The sequence below is a fragment of the Endocarpon pusillum genome, assembly GCF_000464535.1.
Source record: "Endocarpon pusillum Z07020 unplaced genomic scaffold scaffold726, whole genome shotgun sequence".
NCBI lineage: Eukaryota > Fungi > Ascomycota > Eurotiomycetes > Verrucariales > Verrucariaceae > Endocarpon > Endocarpon pusillum.
The window spans coordinates 9,067-30,536 of NW_006916640.1; the positions used below are offsets into that span (position 1 = coordinate 9,067).

The 21,470-nt window shown below is 49.9% G+C and overlaps 7 protein-coding genes across 7 annotated transcripts; 2 read left to right on the plus strand and 5 right to left on the minus strand.

Annotated features, from left to right (window-relative positions):
* Nucleotides 1-508: 508 nt before the first annotated feature.
* On the plus strand, nt 509-2,110 carry EPUS_06758 (uncharacterized protein; the record flags this gene model as incomplete). The annotated part of the gene is made up of 1 exon (XM_007807775.1): nt 509-2,110. One exon carries the CDS (start codon nt 509-511, stop codon nt 2,108-2,110), a length of 1,602 nt encoding a protein of 533 aa, XP_007805966.1.
* Nucleotides 2,111-3,053: 943 nt separating this feature from the next.
* Nucleotides 3,054-3,892, minus strand: EPUS_06759 (uncharacterized protein; the record flags this gene model as incomplete). The annotated part of the gene is made up of 2 exons (XM_007807776.1): nt 3,054-3,391; nt 3,445-3,892. The coding sequence occupies 2 exons, from the start codon at nt 3,890-3,892 to the stop codon at nt 3,054-3,056; spliced, it is 786 nt and encodes a 261-aa protein (XP_007805967.1).
* A 1,377-nt stretch (nt 3,893-5,269) lies between these two features.
* EPUS_06760 (uncharacterized protein) lies at nt 5,270-6,319 on the minus strand (the record flags this gene model as incomplete). The annotated part of the gene is made up of 2 exons (XM_007807777.1): nt 5,270-6,096; nt 6,178-6,319. 2 exons carry the CDS (start codon nt 6,317-6,319, stop codon nt 5,270-5,272), a joined length of 969 nt encoding a protein of 322 aa, XP_007805968.1.
* A 1,956-nt stretch (nt 6,320-8,275) lies between these two features.
* On the plus strand, nt 8,276-11,443 carry EPUS_06761 (uncharacterized protein; the record flags this gene model as incomplete). The annotated part of the gene is made up of 3 exons (XM_007807778.1): nt 8,276-8,326; nt 8,379-8,876; nt 8,924-11,443. 3 exons carry the CDS (start codon nt 8,276-8,278, stop codon nt 11,441-11,443), a joined length of 3,069 nt encoding a protein of 1,022 aa, XP_007805969.1.
* A 711-nt stretch (nt 11,444-12,154) lies between these two features.
* On the minus strand, nt 12,155-13,582 carry EPUS_06762 (uncharacterized protein; the record flags this gene model as incomplete). Its single annotated transcript, XM_007807779.1, has 1 exon — nt 12,155-13,582. One exon carries the CDS (start codon nt 13,580-13,582, stop codon nt 12,155-12,157), a length of 1,428 nt encoding a protein of 475 aa, XP_007805970.1.
* A 2,567-nt stretch (nt 13,583-16,149) lies between these two features.
* Nucleotides 16,150-17,320, minus strand: EPUS_06763 (Autophagy-related protein 3; the record flags this gene model as incomplete). The annotated part of the gene is made up of 2 exons (XM_007807780.1): nt 16,150-16,723; nt 16,779-17,320. The coding sequence occupies 2 exons, from the start codon at nt 17,318-17,320 to the stop codon at nt 16,150-16,152; spliced, it is 1,116 nt and encodes a 371-aa protein (XP_007805971.1).
* A 499-nt stretch (nt 17,321-17,819) lies between these two features.
* Nucleotides 17,820-19,383, minus strand: EPUS_06764 (Centromere/microtubule-binding protein cbf5; the record flags this gene model as incomplete). The annotated part of the gene is made up of 3 exons (XM_007807781.1): nt 17,820-18,164; nt 18,215-19,230; nt 19,281-19,383. The coding sequence occupies 3 exons, from the start codon at nt 19,381-19,383 to the stop codon at nt 17,820-17,822; spliced, it is 1,464 nt and encodes a 487-aa protein (XP_007805972.1).
* Nucleotides 19,384-21,470: the final 2,087 nt, after the last annotated feature.

Genomic DNA, 21,470 nt, shown 5'->3' on the forward strand with positions numbered 1-21,470 from the left:
GCAAAATGGAGACGGTGAGCCATCCAGCTATCAGATCCCAAGGTGTGCTCAAAGAACATCTCCGTCGTTGGTATAATCGACGGGAAAGAAAACAATTTTACCAACTTGGTTTTCAATGTCTTCCATTCAAAATTCAAGGTCTGCTACGCTTGTGGTGTTATGGCCATTGGCAAGTTGATAAGCCTCATCCATGAAAAAAGCAGCTCCACCGGCATCTTCCTCCGGGATAGCTTTGTCCTCGGTCTCGTTGCTCTTTAACTGGATCGCATTGTCTGCAGGTATACTGACAAGGACAAGCCTTGTCGCCACAAGAGCCTCCTTTGTATCGCCGCCGAAGACAATGAGATGCCGATAACCAAAGTACCATCAGCACAAAGGCAGAAAGCCATTGTCTTCACATCTTGCATGTAAGCTCTCCACTAGTATATGAGTCGGTCAAATCTCATAGCTGTTGATTGTGTGTTATTGTATTCACTCTCTTTCCTGTCCACCTTTGAAAGCAGGCAAGATGGCAGTCTTACCATTTTTCAAAGCAATGCGACACGAAGACAGCGATTCCTTCATCAGTGACACGGAGAGAAACAGGACAACCTCACAGCCTCATACATCAGAGACCTCGGAGGACGGCCCTCACTTCTCCAGAGTCCCGAGTATCAAGACGACCAAGCCTTATCCCACGATGTCGGCGGCAAACATATCTCACTGTGCAAACGACACGAACGCCTTACCAATTAAACCCCCAACGACAGACCGGCGGCCGGACATGCCCATAATGCCTTTCACCAAGCCATTTTCCACGAACTCATTGGTAGGCAGGTCTGACGGCGCAAGAGAATTGAGTACCTTGCTGGACAAGCGTGCCCCAGCAGGCACCGATGACCTAGACATGTCCACTCTGCCTCTGACCTCGATGCAGGTTATCTCTATGATCACACCACCGGCGGCTCAGATGACAACTGCTGGTCCAGATGTCTCTGCACAATCAACTGTTCCTTTCAGCCCACCCCTCAGAATGATTCCTTCAGCGAGTCCGTCCGCATTCGCGAGGCCAATAAAACCATCCTTGGCGTCTGGATGCCGAGCATACGTTCAAGCGCTTGAGACTCCAACAGTGTCACCTATTCCCTCAGCTCCAGGGCAGTTTACTACCATGAAATTCATCCAGATCACAGAGTGCGATCCGGGCGTGAACGGGCAAGCTTCCGTCACCACAAGTCCTTCATTTACCACCAACCCGAGCGGAATCTCTACCGTCTACATGAAGGGATCGCCAATCACGATGTCGAAAGGTGTCACCCTCACGTCAACCGGAACAACGTTCGTCACGGCTATCGTGACAGGCACATCAACTCTCTCCACAACCTCGCTTCCAGCTACAACGACGTCTGCGGCACCTGGCGCGACAGCTACGCCCGCTCCGGGTAAGCACGGCCTCTCGAAAGCAGCGATCGGGCTCATCAGCACCGCCTCTGTACTCAGCTTGATTGTCCTTGTGATATTGGCCTATATCCTGCGCCGGTACATCCGCAAGCGCAAAGAAGCCCAGCATGAAAAAACGAGTAGTTTCTGGCACAAACTGTTTGCTCCTACCCACCCTGCGGAGCGCGCAATTCCCCTGACCGAAGTGCCAGGAACAGGGCCATCTCCTTTTCGCACCTCAATGTCTGATAACCCATACAGAACTCCAGATCCAGGAGTCGTCGCCGCAGCCCCTCCTAAACGGAAATCTCCATTCAACTCCATCAAGGCCGCTATGAAGGCTAGGGGTGATCCGACCAGCTCGGACCACTTTCCAATGTTCACTAGCACTTACGCCGAGCGCCAAGCTGCGAGAGAACGAGCTCGAAGCGGGTACCCGGACACCTTCTGCACGAACACCGCCCCTGACGCCGTGGAATGTGGGTTTGGCGGAAGCAAAGATCCCTTCGACATGGTCGAGATCTGTCTTGCTGAGGATGTGGCGCTTGAGGAGGAGGAGAAGGCAGAGCGACGACGGCAGGAGGAGAGGGCAACCTGGGATGCTCCACGACGCTCAATGAGCCCATACCCCACGAATCCTTTCAGGAAGGTGGCACAGCCACCACAGAATGGAGTGAGAACTCTGATATAATCTGGTTTCGGAGGTGAGTAGGTAAAGTAAAAGTTGCTTTGGTCCCTTTGAGATTAACTACTAGGATTTGAACTTTGCCAAGTGCGGAGGAAGGTAAGTGATTCAGTTAGGTAGGTACTGGAGTTTGCGGGAGTTAGGTAAGTTGTTATGTTCAATACTAGATGTAAGTCGTTCTATGAAGTATCTCGCTTTCTTTTGCATCTCCCATCATCCAAAAATATGGTTCCTCCTTTTCTCTCCATCAGTGTACTGTAATATAAGCATTCGGCTCAGCAATGAAAGCCAGTTGGCATGACCTTTGATGAATATCATTTCAAGCAGCGGAGTCTGTCTTGGCTAGATTGAGTCCAGCGACCAACTCGCTTTGATAGACGTTGTAAAACAGCTGTTCTTTTCGGAGGTACTCGGGTTGCTATTTTCTCTTGTCTAGCAGTTGATTGCGAATTCGACCATAGCGCTAGACGGATTGTATGAATGCAAAGGATAAGCCCTTGCCTAACTCATGTTAGAAGAACACGCTCTTGCAGCGGAAGGATATTCTGTAAAGCAGCAAATGTGCGGCCGGTTACCACATTGATCACGTGATGAATTACTCCCAAAGACGAGCTGACCATATCGAATTTGGAAAGGACGGTAGTACAGAGCATTTATAACATGCTTGATACACGATGACTATGTAAGCTAATCGTCACCTGCTCAACCCTGCTGAGAAGAGTACCATGGTGCAAAGAGCGAACATAGGTGACTCTCTGGGCACGCATCACCAGGAGCTAGCTGTGCAGCGCAAGGAGGGAAACATGCAGAAGACGGGCGAAGAATAGGCCGTTGACTGACCCGAGCCCTTGCATTACACAAGCGCCATGCTGTGCCAGGTCAGTCAGAATGACACGCTGCGATTACCAACCATAGTATCCTGAGCCTGGATGATACACAGCATAACTCGTTAGTCCGTGCCCAAACCATCATCATCATCGCCGCCAATGTCCAAGTCATAGTCATCGAAGTGCAGTCCTGCATCTCGACATCGTTTCTGCCATTTATTGCTCTGCGCCCACGCTTGTTCAACATTGGCTTTCATTTTATTGTTTCTTTCTGATAGCTCCTTTATCGCAACATCGATTGTGGCTCTCTCATTGTTCCACGAACGCTCCTTCGTTGTGAGCTCGGTGATGTATGATACTGCCCGTTGTAGGATAGAGCCTTTATTCTTTTCGCAATTAGGAACTATCTTGGCGATTTCATTGATGCCTTCGTTGATGGTTTCACGGCGGCGCCTCTCAACTGAAAATTTGATCAGCACTGGAGACCAGAACAAGTTTCGATTGTTGACCTACCTTCCTTGTGATTGTTCTTGCGCTGGACATGCCACTCGTTGGTTCCAACTGCAGGCTTGTTTACGCTCATAGTCACTTCGCGAGCAGCTTGAAGTTGTGATGCGGTGGAAGGCGTCATGTCATTTCCGTCTGGGAATGAAAGTCCGTAATGACCACTGGAACCGCTGTCGAACGATGCATCGGGTGGTGGATAGCTTCCTGGTTGCATAGGCGTATTAAGAGCCGCTTGAGCAGTTCTCTGGTTCTCTTCGTCTATTGTTGAATCCCCGTTCTGACCCAAAGACTGTATCAACTGTTCTGATATCTGGCTCATTGTGGCTTCGTTGGCTCTTCTCCCCTCTCCGTTCAGTTCTTGAGACCTCGGCGCTCTTCCACCATCTGCTTGGTCGGCAGTGTCTCTTTTCCGTTTGTTTGTATTCAGAGCCGGTGAGAATGTCTCTGACTGCATGACGATCGTAGTGGTTGAAGATCGAGACGTCATATGGAGATCTCGGACCAGGAAGTTGTATCACAGAAAAGAGTAGGATCAGACTTATCAAGCTATTGCTGCAGAGCCGGTGTCCTAAGGTCGTTAGGGTGGTACGAAAGTGAGTACAACGGGAGCCTACCTACATCCGCTCACTTTTGAGTAACTTGACAAGCGTGTGTGAACGTATTCAGCGTAAATAGGGAAGCTGAGTATTGCCCTTTAGGATCGAAATGACCATAGACTTCCAACTGTGTTGTTGCTCGTAATGTTGATTTCCGATCACCCACTTTTTCAGAGATCGGTGAGCCTACAATTGTCACACTATCAGCTGTCTGAAAAACAGAGCCACGATGTGAACTCAGGTTGCGGATATGCATAATTGAGAGTGATCGATGTCGACGTTAGAGTAGCACTTGAAAATGTTGACAAAAGAATGGCAAAAAGCAAATAGTGTGGGTGTGCGAACTGCTCATGCAGACCAAAGCGTGTAGACTGGACATGCTCGTGCCCGTCTGGCCATGATGAAGCAGTTCTAGCTCCATGCTGTGCTGCTGACGTGACTGACGAAGCTCCGTTGCACACTCTCTTCTCCACAAGCTCGGCAGGGAGCTTGGAGAAGAGCTTTGGTCACAGTAAGAGGAGGTCAGGTGTTCAGGGATGGGGGAAGATCAGGTGACACGCACTTGGAATAAACGTGATCTGCTGCAATGCCCAGACTGCGTAACCTCGATATCACCTTTCAGGAGGCGGGCAAAATTGAATTCAGTTCGAGAGAAAGTGATTGCAAGCCAGCATAGAGCAGACAAGATTACTTTATTGTTATCGCCATGGCTTCAGTCATGATCAAAGTGAAGTTAGGGAAGTGGGAGGTCACGTTGTCTGAAAGCACATGATCAACAGGCGGAGAGGAGGGCTGGGCAGGCGGCAAGAGGAAGGTTTAGCCGATATAAGCCGGCTACACTTCCTTATTCACAACTAGACAACCTGAACAGTTCAGGAATGATCGTTTTACATGACAGTTCATCTACCAGAGTGTGTCTGTGCATGTCTTGTGATTTGGCCCCGAGCCATCACCTGCACTTATCAATGGTCATGTGCTATCACAATAGTGAGCTTTGGCCCAAGCCCGACTTCTGATTCGTAGAGCATCAAGCAGTGCGGGGTTTCTTAAAAACGATGGGCCACTTGCTCAGAAGAATCAATGCTTGTCCTCTTAGCCGCCCTTGCCCGGAGGTAATTCTCGAAGAATGAGCATTCCCCTTGTGCAGCGCAACACAACGATCTATATTGATATTCCGCTAGAAGCCTGCTGTGGCTGCTGCTGCCTTTTGAACAGGGTGTTGATTCAAACTCATGTCAGTCCTGGTCGGAGCTAGCTGGATCTTTATCTCCATTCAGACTTTCGGCCGGCAGTGATCTCTTTAGTCCATATCTTGCGTCGTCCATGGTGTCAACGATAAGCACCCCCTCTTCCGCTCTCCCCAGCATATCCCAGATGCGAACCTCTCCATCCACCCTGCCATCCCCTCGCGAGATCCCCATGACCGTGCTTGATCCTGCATATCTCACTGGTCCGATCAATGGCGACTCTCCTTCTTCACCACAGCGATTAGCAAAGACAACAATCACCTCCGTTTCAGGTCCATTAGGACCCTGCAATGGTCTCATCCTCTCGAGCCAGTAGCCCACAGTATCCAGGTCAGGTTGCTTGTCTTGCCCTTGCAGTTCGATTGTTGACAGTCGAGTGAGCCATGCCATAGAAAGCACCACGAGTTCTGCTTTCGAAGCGATCGTGTGATTTGCAAATTCGTACGCAGTCCATGGTGCTTCGAATTTATAAGGATTTATGTCCATGCAGATGCCCGCAGCTACCTTCTTAGCTTCTAGGGGGGATCCTAGCCGCATATCGCCAGCAAAGAACCCTTGACCTTCTGATGCCCATGTCTCGTCTGTGTAGTAGAGAAAACTTTTGCGAGTATGGGCAACAGTCTCGCCTGTTCCGTCGACGAATACCAGAGAGTTATACGCTCGCCGCTCACTACCTGAAAGGTCGTTTTCAGGATAACCCACTGCCACAGTACAATGCAGATTTCGTGCAGTCCTTTTAGCCCACAGCGTCGATGGTCCGGCGCCTGTTGGCTCAAGGAAAGGTTCAATATCTATGGACGACTTGTGATTGTAGCCTATTCCTATGTCAGAAGGAAATCCAAAATGCTGGGCGAGCTCGTGTCAATGCTGGAAATTTCGAAAGTATTTGAGCTTACCCGCGAATGCTAGTTCTGGTAATACAAGTAAGTCCAAATTTTCCAGTCTGTCTTTGTGGCAAAATAGGAGCATGTCAGCTTTTTTGATGTTGCTCTCTACATCCTCGAGGGCAGAATCAAATTGTAGTGTAGCGATACGCATCTTGTAAGACCTATTACCGTTCTTCTCGTGTTGAACGTTAGATTTTCGTTTTGTTAGTATCAGCAAAAAGAGTCAATCATCATATCGAAATGAGTAGCATTAGGACTCATGAGAACTTTGACCAACACTCTGCACTGCGGTGTTTATTGGGTTCGTTATCATGTCCATCGCACTGTAGGTGAAGACACATGTACAATTGAGGATAAAGGTCTCTAGTGACAGAGCTTTCGCCTCCTTGTTGAATGACTTACTTATCTGATAGTCGCAGTCATCGAGTGCTGGTTAAAGAATATCCAACAAGCAACCTTATTTGAGCTTAAAATCCACCAAACGCGCTAATTGAGCCATTGGGTACGCAGGGGAAACCCTCCCAGTGGGATATATTCATTGCTTGCAAACTGGAAGTTGGTCCAAGCGTCAAGCAGATGGGCAGCCGATCTCTGATCACCATTTGCACTCTAAGTACTACGTATTCGTGGCACACGGCAACAGTTGAAAAGTCTCTCCGATATTGAGCAACACAGTTGTTTTCTTACTCCGCTACGACACGTTCTGAGCAATTGAACCACTGAATGCAACAGACATTGCTCCCTTTGGACCAGCGGGTGTCGTTCTTTCCAATGGTGAAGTGACCTAAGAAACGTGAAGATACTAGACTTTGCTGGAATTGCAAGACCTGCTGTTAGATTTTACTTAAGAGACAGATACCCACTTGTTCCAAGACTCAAATTGACGAGTTAAATGAACCTTCTGATTGATCCATCTCTAGGCAGTCAGATAGTCATGCAATAGCCATGATAGGCAACCCCCTTTCAAGGTATCCCCCAAGGACGTTGCTGAAGTCTCCTTTCAGCTATAATATTTAAATATGGTCGACTTCCGCCCTCTCACACCATCATAGAGCTCGAAGATGTCGTTTGACTCGTCTCCTCCGATCATATCATCGGTCAACCCTCCACAAGGACATTCATGACCACTTCTAGGATTGCCCCATGAAAGAGCCGAACATGGCAGTAACACCAGGGCATCGAGCTTCATGCTTGCTTGGTCGCTCTGTTTGCTTTAGACACTTCTACTTTGACAAGCCTCCAACGCATGCTTGCTTCTGCTCTTTAGAAGAGATTGCAGTTTAGATGATGTTTTCTACTCCTTCTCCGTGCTTTCTTCGTGCTTTCTTCTATTTGCAAGTATTTTATATATAAAAGTATATGAGCATTAATTGAAAAGAGTCTTTGCAGGAACGCTGATAAGTGACCCAGCCTTGCCCTGCGGCCGGAGCTTGATAGGGTGGAAAGCTATACTTCTCAGAGTTCTTCCTCTAATGGTCAACCCTGGCGGCGCATCTACGCCTACTTGCCAGAAAATTCAATGCTGTCATGGTGTTTGCACACAAGACATCTTCAGCGGCCCTGTGTCCCGCGCAAGCAAAGCAGCATCCTGCAACCCCTTCTCCAAGCTTATAGCATCCAAGTCAATGTCACTGTCACTGTCACTGTCACCTGCACATGGAGGAACACTTTATCAACCTCCTGCTACAAGGGTTTATTTCGCTTGTACAAGCATCATGATAGCAGTGTCACCGCTGCTGCATGAGAGGCAACCGCCGGTTAGCCCAGGAAGAAACACTTCACCATACCATGCTCACAACAATAGATTGCTTGTGCAGACATAACACGCGGGTTGATTGGAATTATTGCTTGCAAGGCCATTCTACAAATATTCACCTACCGCCCAAGGCTGACCTCCTCAACCAACATACTTCCACGGTTACTCTTCTTGCACTGCTACCAATCTTCCACTGTTGCCAATCTTCCACTACTACCAATCATCCACTGCTACCACATCTTGGCCCCTCATTGAGATCTATAAAGTCTCTTTGCCACAGTTACATCAAACAACTCCTTGAGAAGTCCTATCACAAGTTCTTCCCAAATTCCCTTACTAGCGATGCCAGCGATGGCCAGACTCTTTTCTTTCCGCAAGTCGAAGGTCGCAAATGAACACCAGGTATGAATTCATACAGCTTCCCAAGCAGTCCTAAGTGCTAACATTGTATCAGAAAGGACAATCTACCACCAAAATGCGTCCTATCAAACAGCTCTTGAACAAGACCAAAAACTTGTTTCGTCATAGTAGAGTTCCTGAACCAACCCACCCTTTCCAACCTCCAGCTATCCTACCACTTCCAGAGACAACCGGTAGCTTGCAAGAACTAATTGATGAAGGATTGCTGTTACTGAGCGAAGGAACTACCATTTCCCATGCAGGCTTCTCGAGTTCGACGCGTTGTGAAGGGCATACCAGTAGTGCGATCACCTGTAGAGATGGGTTGACACATTCACCGCTGCTTTCAGCTGGGTCTACTGGCTCAGACGCTCATGAGGAAAGTCTTGCGCAAGCAAAATCCTCCAGCGATAGTAAGACGCTATTGAGTGGAAAAGCTGTAGAAGCTTGGCCTGAGAACGAGTCGCTAGGCGGCTCCCAGCAATCATCAGTCGATGGCTCGCCTGCAGCATCATCCTCACTATGTGCCGCCACTGCTGAAACCTCTGTCTTGGTATGCCTCCACCTAGTTCTTCTTTCGGCTGTGTCTAACAATTCCAGGAATTGGTACATTGTACACCGAGCAAGACTCAAATATGTCTTTCATCCAGCAAGAAGCTGTCGCGCCCCAAAGGACCAGGTGGAATCGAAGGCCCTGTTGGCGAAACTCATCCTAGCCTGTCCACCAACCATGTTCCTGAGGAGGACTTACGCCAAACTCGTCTGGAGACTCCAGTTGTGCTTACTTATTCGCCTCAACCAGAACCCAATAGCGGCGAATTGGGCGACAACCGTATTCATCGCAGTGCTCCGGTTCAGCAACCTCAGCTTTTAACTGATGTTGCCGATGCCTCTTTCTTCGACAACATCCTAGCAGATGAGTCAGACTTTGGCTGCATTCGAAGAATGTTTACAGAGGCGGAACTGCTAGAGGTGGCTGCATCATCAACCTCTTCCATCGAGTCCAATCAAGAAGCATTGAACACTACAGAGAGGCCTGAATTTATCTGCTTTGCTCAATCTGAGCTAGAGATAGATGCCATCAGACGGTGTCGTTCTCAGTTTGCGAGGTCATTGGAAGTAGCCCTGGCAGAACAGAAGACAGGTCTTGAATGCGGCTTCGAGGAAAGCTACGACAGCTCGGCCAAGCTGCATGAGATCGAGATGCTCAACGCCCAGGACGATCACGATGCCGAAGTCCATGAGCTAAAGCAGTCCGAAAAGGATCTTCGGGGTCGTCTTGCCGACAAGGGCAAAACTCTTCGTCTTGTGCGAGCCGACATGGAGACCCTCAAGAAGCAGTGCAACAACACGGTAACTCAGCTTGAGGAGAAGTCCAGCCAGTGCGATCAGGTTTTGCAAGCTCTCCAAGAACGCGAGACAATCTTGCAAAGACAAAACGAGGATCTGTATCGTTTGAGAGACGAGCTGGCCAAGACTCGACAAGCATACCAGTTATTCTTACAGGCTTCACGGGCTGAAGATGCTGAAAACGAACGTTCTCGCACAAGTCTGGAAGAGCGGTATAATGGTCTGCTCACCGGCTTCAACCAGCTAAATGCTAACAGGCAGGTCACTGAGGGTCAGCTCGAGGCTACACGACGTCAGCTTCAATTGACACAAGCAGCATTGAAGAAGCAGCAAGAAGCCTTTGAACAGACGAAGGCTTCTCATGAGCTAGTGATTGCAAAGAAGGTCCGAGACTTCTCGTGGCATATTGAGCAAAATGTAAATGCTCAGGCAATGAGGCCTTTGAGCATGGAGGATGAGATCGCCAAAGTAACGGCGCAGCTCCGCAAGACACTTGAGGAGCAGATCGAATTATCGGTGGCACTTGGTAGTCAACTCGAGTCGACACAAGTAGCCAATAAGGCGAAGTTCAAAAAGCTGAAGCGCGTCATCGCCAACCAGGGCCAAGAAAACGTGATTTTGGAGATGGCACTCAGCATGGCTCAGCGTCAACGAGATCACTGGGCTGAACAATATGACGAAGTTGCTCACACCCTGGCCAGCAAGCTTCCGTTCTCGTCCTTCGCTCGTAGCCTTGCCGAAAGACATATTGCGCTACAAGAAACAAGGTTTGCCCTCGAAGCCCAGTTACTTGAAGCCAAACTACGTGGCGATCGTGCTCTTCTTGATCGTGAAATTGTGAAACGTCATGAAGCCATCAAGCTGGGCAAGCGAGATGCCGAGATAGCGAGCCTGAAGCACCAGCTTGGAATTGTGCAGCAGGACCTCGACAACGAGAACGGCAAGGTGCTCATCTACCAGACGGCGGTGGACGAAGAGATGCCCGGCCTCCAAGCGCGCAACAAGGAAGTCGAACGCATGCTGGACGACCAGGTCACGAACAATATCCACGCCGACCATCGCCGTGTGGTGCAAGATCTGCGCTATCGTTTGCGCGAGCTCGAGGAAACGAACAAATTCTGGGAGCACAGTCTGGCCGAGCTTTCCCAGGAATTTTCTCGGGTCAAGTCAGACTGGGAGAACAGCGGCTGCATCATATTTTCCAACCTGACCAATGCGCGCACCTGGCGCAACGACCGAGACCGCCTCGAGATCGAGAATGCGGCCTTCCGAGAACGTTTCGCCGACGAGCTGGTCAACGAGCCTCTCGTCATCCCCGCGGACTGGAAAACAAGACAGCAGATCGAGGATGACTTCAAGCTCGAAAACATCGACGATGCCCTGCTGAAGCAGTTCGGGTTCACCTTTGGATCTGTGCCGAAGGAGGTCTTGGGCCTCGGCTCGCCGCCATGGGAGCACATCCTGGTCAAGGCCAACGAGGATATCGCCAAGCAGAAGCAGAGGTGGATCGCCAAGCGAGATGCCTTGAAGGCTTCCTTTGAGGGTAGAGACCCCAGGATGCCCAATAACCACGAGTGCATCGACTCGGACAGTGAATTCGAGGTTGAGTGGAAGGGCAAGGCGAAGGCGAAGGCGACGGGACGGGCAAAAGGCAACGATGGCCAGCCGTCTGGCATTGAGACCCGAGCTGAGAATGAAAAGGCACGTGGTCAACTCTTGATCGCCGCCCCAGACCCATCTGAGACGGACCCAACTGCGGAGTTCTTCTGAGGATGACAGCTGCGATGGTTGTGGTGTGAGTGTGGATTACGGAGTACTGGCGGATGGATGAAGGAATCAGCACTATCTACTGTTTTTGTCTCTGTCTCTAGCGGGTTCATCAGTTAGCCTTGGAGATTCTGTTGCTTAGACCCGTACCATATCAGGATGTCAGGGTTTCGGGGTTCTCTTCCGGATGTTCGTACTTATGGCCGACTTGGAATTTGCACAGCGTGGATTTTAGCGATGTCCCTTTCTACCAATGATTGAGTCCTTTTGCCTTTGAGCCACAGCATAGAGATCTGGGAGTATTGGAGTCAAAGGTGCTTTCATTATACACATACATACTAGTGTTTGTGGTACTTCAACATGGCTTTTTATAGAAGAATTGTCTTACCTGGTCCATCCCCGGAGATTCTCAGGGTCTCAAGGCGGAAGGAATGAATGAAATCAGTCCAAAATGCAAATTTCAAACCCCTGGGCGCAGATATGCTGTAACTTATGTATGCTTTATTGGTATTGTGAAAGTCTATCTCTTTACCCCGTCTATTCCCAAGCCGATAGGGGTATCCACTCGAGCACTTCGATGGATCCCCGTATGCATAATATACTATTGGTGACCATACACCATATCATAGCGCATACCATGCCTTACGCCCCCTTGTTCTGATATAATGCTCGCTAATGAATGCCCGCTCCCCGAGTCCCACAAGTGATCAGAGCTCAGATCCTTCCACAATTCATACTGCCAAACGCGCTGCCGAAATTCATGCTTTTCTTGAGCATCAACCTTGGACCTTCATCATCGATCTCGTCATCGAGCTTGCCATATCCATTCTTTCCGTCAATTTCGGCAATGGAGGCATGTCGTGGCCGCTGTGCCTCGGCGAGTAACTTGGCGTCGAGTTTGTCCAAGAAAAGATTCTCTTGGCCTTCTGCGTGCTGACTTTTCATGATCAAAGGCCCCTTTAGTTCGACATCGCCGTCGGTCTGGAGAGGTTTTTTGTCAGTCCCTGTTTCGAAAGCGCTTGAGAAATACGAATCAGATCGCTCTGAGGGTTGCAACGCAATATGGTTAAGTATTGAATTGGAAATTGATGCTTGTGGCGGTGGAGGCACTTCGCGCTCTGGCGAACTTTGGCTTTCAACGCCTGACGGTGTCTCACTGATAGTAGGTTTGCCAAATTCCATGGGAGTGTGACCTGCGTTTCTGACCAGGATTGGGACCGCTGGGGAGATTGGTCCCTCCACTTTCACGCGCAAGCTCTTCTCTTCTTTGTGAATTCCGGGTCCTGGTGACGGTGGGTTGGGTGGTGAAGTAGCTGATGGCGAGCCAATCTTGACAAAGGATGATTCTAAACCAGCGGGTTTTAGGGTGATGCCGTCCAGAGAACTATCCAGCACGGTTATTGGAACAGGGTTCGAGCGGAGGGAGACTGGCTTCTCGTTACCACCTTCGGCAATGCTTGGGAGACCATTTGGGGTTGACGCTGGCTTCTTGGATTGTGGTTGTTTCTCATCGTTTGAGAAGACCCTAGTGACTCTTCCCCCCATATCTGGCGTCTCCCATACATGATGAGCACCATTGGGCTCAGATGTTCCCCGCGTAGTCCTCAAACCGTTGAACATGGATTTCTGACTAACATCCTTCCGGAACGACTGCACTTTCAGACTTGGGGCATCATTGCTTGATCTTCTCCGTCCAGTACTGGTCTTGCTCAGGTTGGCCTCTAGATTTGCTATCCTGGACTTGAGCATTGCCCTTTCGGCATTCCACAACCTCCGCTCCCTTTCGAATATGTCTCTTTCCTTTTCGAAATTAAGCCTCTGGCTTTCCAACAACGACCTGGATTGCTCCATGTAGGCGTTCATGTCTATCTCGGGAGGCGCATTCTTGATTCGAACAGTGTGTCGTGGTAACTGGCTGGCAGAGGAGACTGGCTCTAAGAAAGGGACAGAGTTTGCGAGTGGTTGGGCTCGGCCAGTGGGCGAGAGAACAGGAGAGAAATGCACTTCTTTTGATAGACTGCTCCCAAGGCGGCTGTCGAGTGTGCTACTGTTAGGATTCTCCATAAGAGGCGAGAAGTTTTCCTTGTCGAATGCAAGTGCCGGCGTAGGCTCAAAGGCCAAGGACGGTGACTTCGGCCCCATGACGATATTTCTAGCGAAGTATGACCAATAGAGTAGAAGTTGCCCAGCCAATAGAGGCAGTATCGTCGGGTATGTTTAGGTTGTCATACGTATTCGTGCGCAATGAAGGCGTGGCACAAAAGCCGCATGCGCACCTGGAACGCCGTTTGTATTTAATTGAGCTTGTATGAGGATCATAAGAAGCTTGGAGATGGCAGATGTACGAGTTGAAAGTTGGAGTGAAAATTGGCGGTGGAAAGGGAGTGGCATGCAGCAGAGATCGACATGAATTGACGTGAAGGTTGACGCTTGACCCTTGACCCTCGTGGAAAGATGTGGTTTGAGGTGTGTGTTTGGTTTCCTGCCTGAGCGAGCGAGAAAGAAAGGTATCTCCCATTGGCTAAGCCCGGTGACATTACGTCGCTACTCGGAGGGTGGAGTCGTTCCTGACAGATTCCTGACAGATTCCACGGTTCCGAGGCCGATGATTCGCATAAAGGAAGCCCATCCCAGGGGAAGCTTTCCTGTACCCGCTTATCAGTCCTTGGGCGAATTTGGAAGGACACCGGTACAGTACCAGCTTTTTCACCTCAGTTAGCATGTGATGATCCCACGAACAGGTCAAATTCCTATCACCGATTCACACCCTTACTACGGTATCGATCCCCTCTGAGACCTCGGCAGAAGACACTTGGTGATTGCCAGCTCAAATACGTTTGATGCTGTTCTCAAGGCCTCTACGGGGCACGAACGAAAGCTTGTGGTGCAACTATACTGTATCAAACCTCTGAATTGCTGCATTACACGCACAGCAATGCCGACGGGTCGAATTTCAGCAAGCTATCGGTATGCATGGCTATTGCCATTGCAGTATCTCTCCTCTGTTTGACATTCACCACTGCCCTCAGAACTGTGCGCCTCTTCCCTTCCCTTTCGTTATATGATCTTCTCTCTTATTCACTGACCTTTTCTTGCACTCCATGGGCCTTCCTTTCATTCAATGGCTTGGTGCTTCCATGAACGGCTCACTTCAAAGTGTCTATCTCTCCTTCTCTCATTACTCTATTTGTTGTTCTCTCTCTCCATCCTCACCGTCCTCCTGATAACAACACATTTACTTTTGACAATTACCATTTGCAATACGAGGGCTTACTCGTTAACTCCTATAAACGAATAGGCCCGACTTTCAGATGAATGTCTTGAATCTAAGCTATTTAGCAAAACGACACCACCCCAAACATTTGTAAATCATTGTCATGACCCTTATGTTCACCACTTGGTGACCTTGGACTTCATCATATGTATGACTGACCCATAGTAGTCGCAGAAACCAAGCCGCGCAGAATTCGGACAGGCCTTTAAATCTATCGCTGGTCATCTGATCAAGACTTTGCATTGGTCAGATGACCATGACAAAGTCGTCTTTAGCATGAGCAAAGGTGAATCACGAAAGAGCGCTGTTGAGAACGAAAGCTTGAAACGTGCCATCAAGGTTCGTAATACAATTTAGGAGCTGGTCATGCTCCGAGACGAAGGCGGCAGCTCCTTGCAGTACCAGGTTTCCATCATATACGCAAACAACGGCATGAGCCTCGTGTACCAAACAGATATGCAGGAATTGCATAAAGATGACACCAAGCCATTGACTCTCTTCAAGACGGACAATTTTGAATGCATTCGACAAGGCAAGATTAGTCACTTTCTTTCATCATGTTGAGCTTATGAATCGATGTGATCTGTACAGAGTAAGACCAAAGGCGAGAACGAGACGCACGCAAAGCCACTCGAACAGGTCAGGACTGACCATGCAAGGCTGCATGTAGCCCATATTGCACATTTAGCGGCCACGGTACCACGACTTCTAGGGTCATCATTCACACCACAGACAGTCGAATGGACAGTCATCTTCGACGTATCATGAGAAGGCTGGAGCTTCTTTGCATTCGTTAATGTATAGCTTGTGATGGATGATGAAGCTCATCAAGATCCCATGTTCGACATAGCAGATACCGAGTCGCTGAAGAGTTTCTGACAATTCTCTCATTCATTGACTGTTACCGTGTGACATTTCTCATCCTGGGATCCTAGAGCATCGCCATCTTTGTGTAGTAGAGTCTGTGCCTTGGATTGCGATGGAGCTCAAGATCCGTCAACCAATGTCCTGACCATTTCTTAGGTGGTGACTTCCTCCTCGACATGGCTTGCAGGAAATACCCATGACGACCTGCAGTTGGCGCACTCATTTGAGACTGGACCTTTAGACCCATACGTCGTCGTACCTACTCAGCTAACATCGAGTGTCAGTCACGTCACCATTTGGGAAAGAATCATTTCATCAGTCACTCCCTTGACATCACTTCTTGGCGCAGGGGGCAAGAGTAGCAAGATAAACAGTAGTGCTCGGCTACCAAAGCAGCATTACATCCCAGTAACGTGGTCAAGAACCGCTAGGTATATCTTTGAAAATTGACGTGATCTGCTGAACGGACAAGATTTGGCTTTACAAAACGCTGCCCTTCCGTAATTTGAGCCCCAAAAAGCCTCCCAAAAGCCCTGCCACGCCATGCGTTCTACCTGCGCCATCCTTCTCAAACACTCATCGTGAAGTCGTGCTCAATGGTAGGAGTGACGGATGCCATGAATTTCAAGAATATGACGAGATACTGGTGCGGCTTGATGGCGACCTGCTGCTCGTCGACATCTCCTTCTTCCTGCTCCAGGACTTCCCATTCATCGCCGGCGGCCCCGCCTGCTGCCGCCACGCCTTGAGCGTGTGCTTTCTTCTCCAGGGCGAGCTTCGACGTATCATCAATCAGCCCTTCCATTCCGGATACCATGTCACTTCTTCCAGCGGTCGCGCCGCTTGCCTCCCTCTGTTTCATCTTCTGGAGTCGGAGCTTCAGCGCCGCGTCGGCCCGGTCGAGGAGCACTTTCATGACCGAGGCATGCTTGCAGGGGTGGACGCTGGCCATTTTCATGCCGCCGTCGAAGAAGGGAAACGTCTCGAGTGTGACCGTCTTGTCTTTGTAGTCACCCGCGATGTCCTCCATCATTGCTGGGGGCGGGAGCGGTTCCGAAGCGGACACGTAGCCCGACAGGTATAACCGTGGTGTTCGATAGTAAGGAAAATATGTAATGTAGAGGTTGTAGGTTCGTAATGGCCTGTGAGAAGGTCAGCATATAGTCGACTCAATCCAAGAAGAAGAAGAGCGCTCACGCTCTCGTGCCGCCAGCCTTGGGATCTCGAATGATAGCCTCGTTATCGTCATCGTCGTCTTCCATATCCGGTATCTCGTCCTCATCATCCGGTTCCTCGCCTATATTACCCGACTCGGACATCGTGTGCACTTCCCTGATATTGGCAGCCTGTTCCTTCTCCGAGCTGCCTCCAGTCCGAAGCCAGCCATCATCCTCGCCATCCCCGCCGCCGCCACCCTCCCTATCATCAACACCTAGAAAGCCATCTTGCACAAGATCATCCGCAACGCCGGCTTCTCCGGCGAAGTTTTCGTCTAGCCGTCTATGGCAGGGGACGCCTCGGGTGACTAAATATTGCTTCCCGGGCGGGAGGTAGCTGACGCGCTTGGACTCGGGCGATGCGTCCGCCCAGGACCAGGTGGGGAATTTGTAGACTAGATAGTCCCCTGCGAGGACAAATTCTTCGGGCGAGATCTGCCCAGTTGATCGGAAGTTTGAGGTGTTAGAGACGAAGGAATAGTGATCGCGAATGCTAGAGAGGGTGGATTGAAGGATGTTCATGATGTGGGGGCTTGGAGGAGGGAGGTCAGGAATCAAGTACAGTGCACAATCTATGCAAGGGCTGGACGACGCTTGGATCTTGTTGCTCAGGCCGATAGCAGTCAGTCAGAGGATGGGGAGAATGGTGAAAGAATGTAGAGCAGGAATCTTAGGTGCGAAGGTTAGTTATCTCTTCACAGGCACAGTGCAGGCAGCGGTACATCGAGCGGGATGCCAAGCCATGGATGGCACATGGTCATTTCACAATCGACTCCATTATCTACCAACACCACAGCAGGCCACGATAGCGCTGCTTCCACAAGAACCTTCAAGCCCTGTAGCGTGTCATTTGTGAGCATCTTGTGTAGGAGCTTCTGATAACAAAGCACAGAGCAAGAGTACCCTGTCAAGCTTGCGGCGAGTCTTGCGGCGAGTCTCACGACCATCGCTAGCATAGTCTCTTCCCTGACGCCCCTGATTTTGACTTACTGAGCCGTTCGAGACGGACAACTCAAGAACGTCAATCACTCTCCTCACTTTCGTTGGCCTTTGCCCCTTTTGCGGCCCCTTTTGCAGCCTTCTTTTCCTTCTTCTCCTTCTTCCTGCGTTTGCGCTCTGCTTTCTCCTCTGGCGTCTCACCGTCATGTCTCTTCCGCTTCTTTTCTTTCTCGCCATTTGCCTTCGGCTCATCCACTTCCATTGCCTCGGAAGTGCCATTTGGGGCAACAGATGGTGCAGCGAGTACGTCCTCCTTAGCTGTTTTCTCAGCTACTGGCTGTGCTGGAGTGCCGTCTGCTGGCGCATTGTAATCCTTGTATTCTGAGTTCCACTTCGAGGGTGTCGCTTCATTTGGTCGACCGTATTTCTATGAGAGTTAGTATGTGGTATTTTTAAGCGTACTGAAACCCGTCTTACATCGAGCTTTCCATCTGATTTCATTTTCTTCTTCTCCAATGCAACAGGGCCCATACCCCATCTCCGGGGATATAAGTCTCTCTCCATGATACATCTCTTGACTTTAGCGACCACGCCATGATCGCATGTTGAGAGCTCCACTGTTGACATTTGTGCAATACCCAAAGCAATAGCCTCCCCTTTCGTGGTCATTAGGACAACCTCTTCATGAATCTCGATCCCAGATTCGAACCGTAGCAGACCAGGTATCATAAGTTTCGCTCCGTAGCACACCGCGTTGACGGCACTATCCTTTACGACTATCCGCTTGTATGTCGTAAGAAGGCTTTCCAACGGCGAGATGACTGCCCGCAGGTATGATTCGTCTCGGTTGTTGTCCATCACCCATTGCGCGTCCAAAACATCGTGTAAAGTGACCATGCCATCGGCTTCGTCCATTGCGCCGCTTCGTACCCTCCGCAACTCTTGCATATGGGCGCCAACTCCCAGCAGTAAGCCGAGATGCACACAAAGCGTCCGGATATATGTTCCAGCTTCGCATGACACCCAGAACACAGCCAAGTGTCTGTCATTATCGAATTCATAAAGCTTGCTTTCATGAATTGTCCGGATACGCAACTGTCGCTTAACTGCCGAAATAAGCGGAGGTCGTTGAAATAATGCACCCGTCAGAGTTTCCAACGCCCTCGCAAATTGCGCTTCTCCGCCTGGTAACTTGTCGTGCAATCTGATCACACACACATACTCCTTGCCTGCTCCTTGCTGTGACTTGACCAGTCTCGTGGCACGATCAATACACACAATGAGACATCCTGTCACTTTGGGGTCTAAGGTTCCGCTGTGACCTGTCTTCTCCACCCGTAGCATGCGCTTCACCCACGCAACAACTTCATGACTGGACGGATTTGATGGTTTGTCGAGGTTTATGACTCCGGAAGAAATGTATGATTTGAGATCGCGCTTGAGGGGTGTGCATCCACAAGGAATAGGTGTGAAATGTCCGGTTCGAACGAGTACTGTCGACGAGGTCAGCTTTGACGCTGGCACTGCCAATAGAAAGACATACATTTATCATAGTTCTTCAATAATAGGGGCCACTCTGATGTGGGAATAGATGGGGTGGAATTTTCTGGCTTGATGCTATACTCAGCTTCCTCAGTAGCACCCATCTTGATTGCTATTGCGACGTTCGAGGAGCTGGATTGGTCAATTGGGAGCGCACAGTAAGAATTCAAATCAGTGTCGTGACGCTAGTGGGATAATCTCCATGGTAGCATATACACGGCTATGAGATAAAGTATGCAAATTACCACGTAGCAATGATCGGTGTGGAGGTGAAGCGCTACATAGAATATATTATCGTTTTCTACATCGTGGAGCTGTCTGCTGCTCGAGAAAAATCGCGGAGCTCTCAATACACTAGTTTTGTATTTGATACCGTAAATTTCGTACATGATGATATGATAGAACATACAACAGCTGTCTTCATCTTTTTGTACTCAGCCATCCACCTCCGTGTCCACCATTCTAACCTTCTTCCACCTGCAGTCCGTCGCTTCTGGCGTTCAGGCTATTTCTGAAATGTCGTCCCTGTATTGGTTTTGGAACGCTCCTCCTGTGACAAGGTAAGCATGCCAGCCATCAAGCTCCCAGCTTCCAAAGCTCATCTAATCACCAGGACTTTTGTGGCCGCCGCATTCATCGAATCCGTCCTTTGCCATGGCGGCCTCATCTCTCCCATGCGTGTCATCTTCTACAGACCATGGCTGTTCAAGCTTCTGCCCGATATATGGAGGTTGGCTACGCCTTTCTTGTTGACGAGTGGTGGTCTTGGCTTCATCTTCGACTTGTACTTTCGTACGTCAAGCTGCAATCCACTTGTTAAGATGCCTCTAGAGCTCATGCTCCCGAACAGTGTGGACCTATGGTACAGGCCTTGAGCTCAACTCTCCACGTTTCAGCCAGCCTGGAGACTTCTTCACCTACTTGGTGTTCGTTTGCAGCACTATCATGGTGAGTGTAGACACATATCTCATTCCTCTACTGTCTTTACGGTTTCTTCACTCTCCAAATCTTCCGAATTCTCCTTTCTTGCTATACATGCTCTGAGCTCTGGCTATGTACCTCACATATCTGCCCGCCCAGCCTTCTTCTAGCTGAAGCGGTTCCTGGGACTGAGGGAGATTACCCCTGCAGCACATATGGGTCCATCATTCGCAATCACAAACAAGAGGATCCATATGCGGTGTGGGCATGGTGGAAGTATCGATTTGAGAAAGAGCTCACGTGATTTTCCCATGTTGCGATTGGCGGTTGTGACTTCCTACATTTTCTTAGATCTGCTCCAGCTTCTAGTACCCGATCACCAATCTCCCTACCATAAGAGCCCCGTCACTTGGTTTCAAAGCGTTGAGCGATGATTAGACCGCCGCTAATGTTCTCAAAGGCAACGGCCGGTCTCCTCCTTGAGGGCCATATCTTCACTCACGCCCTCACCCTCGCCCTAGCCTACACCTACGCAACCGACAACCGCGGCAAACGCGTAACCTTCATCATTGTTCAGATCCCTGTCGAGTACCTCCCATGGGCCATGCTAACCTTCACCCTTGTCATGTCCGGCTGGCCGGCCGCCCTGCAAGAGGGAATGGGGATCATCGCTGCGCACCTATACGACTTTCTAACCAGGCTGTACCCCACGTTCCAGGGTGGCAGGAATTGGATACAGACGCCGGCGTTTGTGGCGAGGGCTTTCGGCGCCGATAGGAGTGCCTTCAGTCATAAGGCGTATGGCACGAGTTTTCGATCGGCGGCTGCGAGACCAGCTGGACAGCAGGGGGGTAGTAGTACTAGCAGTGGCTGGACAAGTGCATTGGGTGGCACTTGGGGTGGACGAGGTGCTGGGAGGCGGTTAGGCGGTGGTTGAACAGTATCATATCCAGTAAACGAATTGATGATGTCCATTTCCTCTTGACCATCGTGACCGGCGCATCGTCGAAAGACCAAGAAAGGTTTTCAATCCCAATCATCGTCGTCATCATCTGCAATTCCCTTCTTGCTGTCCCTGATTCCTCTCCTCCCACTCCCAAACAACCCGCCGCCGTTCATTCTCCTCGTCCGCTGCTCCTCGACCTCCTCGTCCTCGTCCTCGCCCTCACTACCACTCCCACCAATAGCAACCCACCCCTTAGTCCTCCCCTCAAAAACACCCCACCCAACAACCACCCTCTCAATCGCCCTCGTAACATCCACCCCTCCC